Here is a 7,769-nt window from a genome sequence, read left to right as displayed (position 1 = left end):
CCACACGTCTGTGCACTGGGATTCAATAAAGTGCATGTGCTCTGAGTGGCTGGGAAGGGCCCTGCGCAGTCCCCAGCCCGGTCCCTAGACTCAGCACACCCGCCTGGGTCGCTCTCCTGAGGGCAAGGAAGGCCATGTCTCAGGTTGCCAGGTCTCTGGCTCCTGCTGGGCAGAAGCTGGCCAGGGTCCTGGCTATGGCTCCCTTCATCCTCCAGGTCTGAGCACCATCTAGGATCCCGGCTCCCTGTCTGACAATCCGATGACTGTGTGCAGCTGGGCCCGCCCTGTGGGCTGGATGGCGGCTCCCGGATCTCCAGGACAGCTGGCACAGCCCAGCCCTGGCAGGTCCTCCTGGCTGTCCAGTTCTGGCTCCTTCCCCTGGGCACTGCCCACCATCCTGTGAGGCTGGGGGCACTCAGTGGCTTGCAGGAAGAGCAGAGCTGGCTGCAGGAGCCAAAGTGTGAACTGGTGACCTCCTGAGGTGAGGGTGGGGACAGTCCCTGAGGTCTAAGGACCAATTCCTTGAACCCCAACTGTGCTGGCCCTCCTGGGTGGAAGGGGCTTCTGGGACCCAGGCTTTGGGTGTGCGCCCTTGTCCAGGCTGAGTGTTGATTTCATAAAGGACAGAATTTTTTAGTTCCCCATGCCACTTCATTTTAACAATGGCTCTGTCTCTGTTACCTAAGTAAGTGCTGGCCATGGAGGTTGGAGGGCACTGGGGGGGACTGGCTGGGCCCCTGGATGTGGAACCTGAGCTCCAGTAAAGCTGGCCTAGGCTGGGGCATCTCAACCCCTAACTAAGAGGGGCTCAGCTGAGACTAGTCCTGCCTGGGTTCCTGCAAAGACTTCCTGCACCCTGGCCATTCCTCCCGCTCTGCCCTGGAGTAACAGGATCCTTAAGTTTTAGTCCCACCCCTTCAAACCTGGCCAAGTTCTCACCTCACAGCCAGGAAAGGAAACTCCTGAGAAGTCAATCAGGAATCCATTCTCCTGGCCACCGCAGCTTGCCTGTGGGCACCATGAACCACACTTCCCACACCCCCCTGACCCACTCCGATGCTGGCCACCTGCCACAGTCTGAGATGCACAAGGAGGACCACAACGTGGCCGTGCTGGGGGGGGCCCACGGCTCGGCTCCTGTGACGACCACCGTGATCAACATGCCGGGCGAGACTGCTGTGCCCGACCACGTGGTCTGGTCCCTGTTCAGCGTGATCTTCTTCAACGCCTGCTGCCTGGGCTTCATAGCTTTCGCCTACTCTGTGAAGGTTTGTGTGCTACAGAGGGTGGGGGCCGAAAATTGTGGGGGACAGAGTGCTCAGAAGGTGCTTGTGAGCAGCAAACTCCACCTGCCCTGATAGCACCTGGGTGCAAACAGCCTATTAGTGTGTGTGTGTGTGTGTGTGTGTGTGTGTGTGTGTGTGTGTGTGTAAATGTGTGGGTGAGTAGCTTGGGAAATCTCCCAGGGCAGGCACAGTATGAGGCTTCCTGAGGACTCTAAAGGAATTCTCTCTGGTGCCCAACACCAGAAATACCCCTGCACACACAGATCCCGGGGCCCAGCCCGTCTAGGAAAGCAGAGGAGACTCCTGGGGAGCACTAGCCCCAGGTGGAGTGAGCAGCCAGCCTGGGGCCTCCTGCACAGGCTGGGTGTGAAAGGAGGGGGGCTGGTCTGAATGAGGGCGGCCAGGCCCAGGAGCCTGCTCAGGGCACCTGACTCCCCTGAGCCTCCCTCACCATCTGGTCTCCCCCAGTCTAGGGACAGGAAGATGGTGGGTGACATGACCGGGGCCCAGGCCCACGCCTCCACCGCCAAGTGCCTGAACATCTGCGCCCTGGTCTTCGGCGGCCTCACCACCATCATCTGCATCATTGTTTTCATTACTAGCTCGCAGGCACTGTCCCACTCCCTTCAGCAGCAGATAAAGGATTCCCGGGGCTACTAGTCCTTCCCTTGACCGTCCTCCACAGCTGGCCCTGCATCCTGGCCGGCCCAGCACCCTCCACCCTGACCCTCTGCAGCACCACAGCCCCACACGTCTGTGCACTGGGATTCAATAAAGTGCATGTGCTCTGAGTGCTCTGACGTGGCTGGGAAGGGCCCTGCACAGTCCCCAGCCCGGTCCCTAGACTCAGCACACCCGCCTGGGTCGCTCTCCTGAGGGCAAGGAAGGCCATGTCTCAGGTTGCCAGGTCTCTGGCTCCTGCTGGGCAGAAGCTGGCCAGGGTCCTGGCTATGGCTCCCTTCATCCTCCAGGTCTGAGCACCATCTAGGATCCCGGCTCCCTGTCTGACAATCCGATGACTGTGTGCAGCTGGGCCCGCCCTGTGGGCTGGACGGCGGCTCCCGGATCTCCAGGACAGCTGGCACAGCCCAGCCCTGGCAGGTCCTCCTGGCTGTCCAGTTCTGGCTCCTTCCCCTGGGCACTGCCCACCATCCTGAGGGGCTGAGGACACTCAGTGGCTTGCAGGAAGAGCAGAGCTGGCTGCAGAAGCCAAAGGGCAAACTGGTGACCTCCGGGGGTGAGGGTGGGGACAGTCCCTGAGGTCTAAGGTCCAATTCCTTGAACCTCAACTGTGCTGGCACTCCTGGGTGGAGGGGGTTCTGGGGCCCAGGCTTTGGGTGTGTGCCCTTGTCCAGGCTCTGTGCTAGTTGTTAAGTGAGCCCTCCTCACATATGGCCAACAGGGTCCAGGCCAGCAGAGGACAAGTCCCTTTGCTCCCATCCTTAGGCCGGTAGCCCTTCATCCTGTCCCAGGACACCTGTGGACACCCCACCCAAGACCCAGGCCCCTCCATTCCTGAGCTTGAGTCGTCACCCTGAGCCCTGTCTGGAGGACCCGCTGCAGGCCAAGCACAGCGGAGTCCCCTACCGGCGGGTGCGGCCCGGGAGGAGCGGGGACAGGAAGATGGGGGCGGGAAAATGGACAGTGGGCCTGGACGCGGAGGGGGGCGGGCGGGCAGGAGGGCAGAGGGCAAGCCGACCTGCACCTGCACCGAGGGTGGTCGGGACCCCTGTGCAGCCCGCGCTCCGGGGCAGAGGCGAACGTGGGCTGTCCTCTTCTGCAGACAAGTCTGCCTCAGGCCAAGGGCGCTTTGCTGGAGAGAGCACCTCCAACGTTGTGCCCAGAGACTGGGCCACGAGGCAGCTGCGCTCAGGGCGGGGAGCTCCCCGGCCATCGCGGGTGGACTGACGGCCGGTGCTGCCGCGCATGCGCAGGATGTGGCCCTGGCGAGCAGCGAGGAGGTCCTCGAGCCGGCTCTCTCCCCCGCCGAACAGCGGACCCGGAGCCCACACGTGCTCTCTGGAGAGACTGAGAGGGAGTCGGTGCTCAGCCTCGCTGTGCATGGAGGATACCAGGCCACGCTGGGCGTGGGGGCCGGCGTCCACTTCACAACCGTACACAGGATTTGCCCAGGCTCCTGCAGACCCCAACCCAAACCTTAAAGTAAACCGGGGTATCACCTGCCCGCAGAGGGCGGCTGCGGAGGAGTAGCGGCAGAGTGGCAGGGACGGGCCATTCCGGCAAGTGTAGAATCACCTTGGACAGACCCTCTGGGCCAGGGTCCAGGTTGGAGGGGAGACCCTGACGGAGCGGAGTCTGCGACTTGTTCACTCTTGAGCCTGCGAAGCCCCCCTCTCCCTGTCACCCCAAGGCCTTGCTTGGGATTTCTGGGGATGCCCGATTAGCTAAGGGTACCCCAGGGCCCACCTGCTACCCTGAGAATACTACTGTGGTTTTTTTGTTTGTTTGGTTAGTTGGTTTTTGGTGGGGGTAATGAGGATTAAACCAGGGGCATTCTACCTCGGAGCTATATCCCCAGCCCTATTTTTTATTTTGAAACAGGGAGCCGGGTATAGTGGCACATGCTTGTGATCCCATTAATTGGGAGGCTGAGACAGGAGGATTGCAGGTTTGCAGCCAGGCTCAGCTACTTAGGCCCCTTAAACTTAATGAGACCTTGTTTCAAAATAAAGAGTGAAAAATAGGGCTGGGTTTGTAGCTCAGGGGTAGAATGCCCCTGAGTTTGATCCGCAGTACCACAAAGGAAAAGGGAAGAAAGAAAGAAGTCTCACTCAATTTCTGAAGGCCTCCCTAAGTAGCTGAGGCTGGCTGCAAACCTGTGGTCCTCCAAGTTCAGCTTCCCAAGTTCCACCAACTCTACTGCAATTTAAAATCCACGTGGCTCAGGAAACAAAGTGCTGTGGCAGGTGGCTGAGAGGCCCCTCCAGGCAGATTCTGAGGGAATCTCTGGACGCCCACTCCTGGGGTCATGGCAGAGAAGTCGCACCCCTCCCAAACCCTGGCTCTAGGAAACATGCCAGAGGGAAGAGAACGGAGCATGGGAGCAGAGCACAGGAGTCTCTGCAGGGCGCGGGGTGCAGGGCTGGCAGGCCAGGACGCGGGCACAGGCCCTGCGGGGCTTGGAGTCTGTGGAAAGGACCCTGCCCTCCGCGGTTGGGTCGCATGTTTACACCAACCTCACACCAGTACCCGTGGACCAGGAGAGAGTCCTGGGGTCCAGATTCAAGGTCCCCTGGGTCCCTGGAATTGGAGCGCTGGGCCCTGAGGGGGTGGAAGTCGAGCCCCTGCTGGGTCTGACATGTACGGGGCCCACCAGGGGCTCGTGGGCATGGGCAGGCCAGCAGCCTCCCAGAGGCCACAGGGAACCCAGCTGTGTCTGGGGTAGGTTTCTTCTTCCCTGAAGGGAGGGACCCTGAGGCTAGTGCTCCACCTCAGGGCTGTGGGTCCTCTGCACCCTCCCTGGGGGCCATGGCAGGCTCTGCTCAGCAGCACCCTGGAGTACCTATGTATGGAGATGAAGGACCTTATCCAGGACCCTGTCCAGCTGCTGCCCAGCAGAAGTCCAGAGACCTGTCAAATGGAGGAGCAGGAGGGCTCCGCCCAATGAGGGAGGCAGGTGGGCATGCTGTTAGAGGACACTGGGAGCTGGGCAGTGTATTGAATCCCACTGTGGACAGAAAGTGCTGTGGGGTGGGGTGGGGTGAAGGGGAGAGGGCAGCGGCCCCCTGGCCACAGGATGGAGGAAGGGCAAGACCAGAAGCTCTCAGAATCCTTTATATGTTGTTAAAACAATGATGCAGATGATGGTGGTGAGGCCGCCGAAGACCAGGGCGCAGATGTTCAGGCACTTGGCGGTGGAGGCGTGGGCCTGGGCCCCGGTCATGTCGCCCACTATCTTCCTGTCCCTAGACTGGGGGAGACCAGATGGTGAGGGAGGCTCAGGGGAGTCAGGTGCCCTGAGCAGGCTCCTGGGCCTGGCCGCCCTCATTCAGACCAGCCCCCCTCCTTTCACACCCAGCCTGTGCAGGAGGCCCCAGGCTGGCTGCTCACTCCACCTGGAGCCAGTGCTCCCCAGGAGTCCCCTCTGCTTTCCTGGATGGGCTGGGCCCGGGATCTGTGTGTGCAGGGGTATTTCTGGAGTTGGGCAATAGAAGGAATTCCTTTGGGGTGGGGTGAGACAGGGTCCTAGGCCTGCCCTTGGAGATTCCCCACCTGCCACTACACACACACACACACACACACACACACACACACACACACACACACACAAGTACAGGGGGAGATACACACAGGAGGACCCCACACCCCCTGTGCAATGGGGCAGGCGGAGGCCCGCTCGGCAGCACTTCCCTGAGCACCACCCACCCCCGCAGCTTGCACCTTCACAGAGTAGGCATAGGCTATGAAGCCCAGGCAGCAGACGTTCATGAAGACCGTGTTGAACAGGGACCAGACCACGTAGTCCCGCACGGGAGTCTCGCTGCCGATGCTGATCACTGTGGACGCCATGGGTACAGTGCCGGGCTCCTCCTTGATCATGCTGCGTGCTGGGGGAGGGGGATGCTGTGAAGAGGACTTCAAAGTGGGCTTCGTGTTGCTGCTGCATGCCCATTTGTGGACTGAGGTCCGGATGCTGGGGGAGGGCCTTGTAGGGCCGTCCTGGACTCCTCCCCCTGGACTCTCTCAAGCTTCTTCTTCCTGGCATTTGTAACCTGGTGAATGGTCTGAAATTTAGGATACCTATTGCACTCGGATAGGGTCCAGGAAGGGCAGAGGGGGAGGGATGCTCCTGTCCGGGGCCCAAGCTAGGACTTAGATCAGCTGAGCCCCTCCCCATTAGGGCTGTGGGGGGCCTGGGAGACCCCTTCAGCCCAGACCAGCACTGGCAGGAGCTCACTGTCTGTATTGGGGCCCCCAGCTAGTCCCCCACTGGGCCCCCCACCCCTGATGTCCAGAGGGCCTCTCCAAATCCCACCCCGGATGCCACGGGCCTCCTCTGCTGAGGTCTGTGGCCTCCCCTGGGGCTGAAGCCTAGCCTGGCCTCACTGTGGGACCCAGTGTCCAAGGTTGTCTGCCCCAAGGTCCCTTCCGGCCAGGGAAGGGCCTCTGGAGCTCACTGGCTGGAGAGTTTGCTGGGGACAGGACGGTTCAAGGGTGTATGGCAGCAGCTTGGGACCCACAGGGTAGTTTGCAGTCCCACTTTTCCTCCCTCCCCAGACACCATCACTTTATAAAAGGCCATGGAGCTTTGGACAACAAGCACACCACATGTGTCCTGGGGAGGGCAAGTGCCCCGGTTGGCCAAGGCCTTCCTGGAATTGCAACTCTTTCCTCTTCCTGCCTCTGCATGCTGCCACAGTAATATGGGGAAATTGGGCAAGAGAGCAAGTTCCCATACTGAGGCAGGAGGGAGAGGAAACTCACTCCGCCCTGAGAGACAGCCAGGGCCCCTTCTGAGCGCGGCCCCGCACCACCAAACGCTTCTTCCAGGGCCACTGCCTCAACTGCTTGGTTCCACTGCTCTGAGGCCAAGCCTCAACAGGAGTGTTGGTGGGCAGACCCAGTCCAAGCTGCAAGCCCCCCACGTCTCCACAGCAGGAAGCCGAGCCTCACAGCACCCGCTGTGCACAGGGGTGGCAGGCAGGAGATCTCCGGGAGGGATGCCAGGACACCCTTCATGATCCCCGGGGTCGGGGTTCTCGCCGGGGCTACAGAGCCTGGCTGCTGGCCTGCTCTTGCCCTCCAAATCAGCCTCAGGGTGTGGGTGGGTCAAGGGATTTGTCTGGGGTGTTGGGAACTGAACCCAAGGGCATTCTACCTCAGAGCTATATGCCAGACCTTTTTATTTTTTGTTTTGAAACAAAAAATACCTTACAGGACAGGTACATGAGCTGCTCACTGGATCCTGCTCAGGGCCTGAGGTCTTCAGTCGCATCTGGACTTTCTCTTGATGGGGTTGAGTCTGTACTGATTGCTAATAAGGGCAATATTTGTTGCTACTAAGAACAAGTTTTCATATTTAGGCAAAAACAATAAAATCCTTTTCTCTGTCTCTAAGCTGTCAGCCAAGAATTGCAGCCACAGTTGACCTTGGTCAGCTAAAAACTGGCTTTTAGCCCAGCTGAACACTGAGTGTGTGTGTGTGTGTGTGTGTGTGTGTGTGTGTGTGTGTGTGTGTGTTTGCAGGTCTGGAGATGGAACCCAGGAGCATTGTACCTCTGAGCTATATCCCTTGCCCTATTTTTTATTCTTTATTTTGAAACAGAGTCTCACTGAGTTGCAGAGGGCCTCACTAAGTAGCTGAGGCTGTCCACAAACTGTGATCCTCTAGTCTCAGCCTCCCAAATGCTGGGATTACAAGCATGCACCACCATGCCCGGCAAAACTGAATGTTAAAACACAGACACCTACTCGTAGAAAAAGAATTATATAGACTCTCACAACAGGTTAGACTAAAGTTAA

General features: G+C 59.5%; 2 protein-coding genes across 2 annotated transcripts; one reads left to right on the top strand and one right to left on the bottom strand.

Moving 5' to 3' along the window:
* Nucleotides 1-1,082: 1,082 nt before the first annotated feature.
* On the top strand, nucleotides 1,083-1,946 carry LOC308261863 (interferon-induced transmembrane protein 1-like; the record flags this gene model as incomplete). The annotated part of the gene is made up of 2 exons (XM_080694044.1): nucleotides 1,083-1,268; nucleotides 1,755-1,946. 2 exons carry the CDS (start codon nucleotides 1,083-1,085, stop codon nucleotides 1,944-1,946), a joined length of 378 nt encoding a protein of 125 aa, XP_080550170.1.
* Nucleotides 1,947-5,070: 3,124 nt separating this feature from the next.
* Nucleotides 5,071-5,846, bottom strand: LOC308261857 (interferon-induced transmembrane protein 3-like; the record flags this gene model as incomplete). Its single annotated transcript, XM_080694030.1, has 2 exons — nucleotides 5,071-5,217; nucleotides 5,688-5,846. The coding sequence occupies 2 exons, from the start codon at nucleotides 5,844-5,846 to the stop codon at nucleotides 5,071-5,073; spliced, it is 306 nt and encodes a 101-aa protein (XP_080550156.1).
* Nucleotides 5,847-7,769: the final 1,923 nt, after the last annotated feature.

This window comes from Muscardinus avellanarius (assembly GCF_963383645.1).
Source record: "Muscardinus avellanarius genome assembly, chromosome: 1".
Classification (NCBI taxonomy): domain Eukaryota; kingdom Metazoa; phylum Chordata; class Mammalia; order Rodentia; family Gliridae; genus Muscardinus; species Muscardinus avellanarius.
Note: the sequence above shows the minus strand (reverse complement) of the source record. Positions and strands in the feature narration are given on the sequence as shown.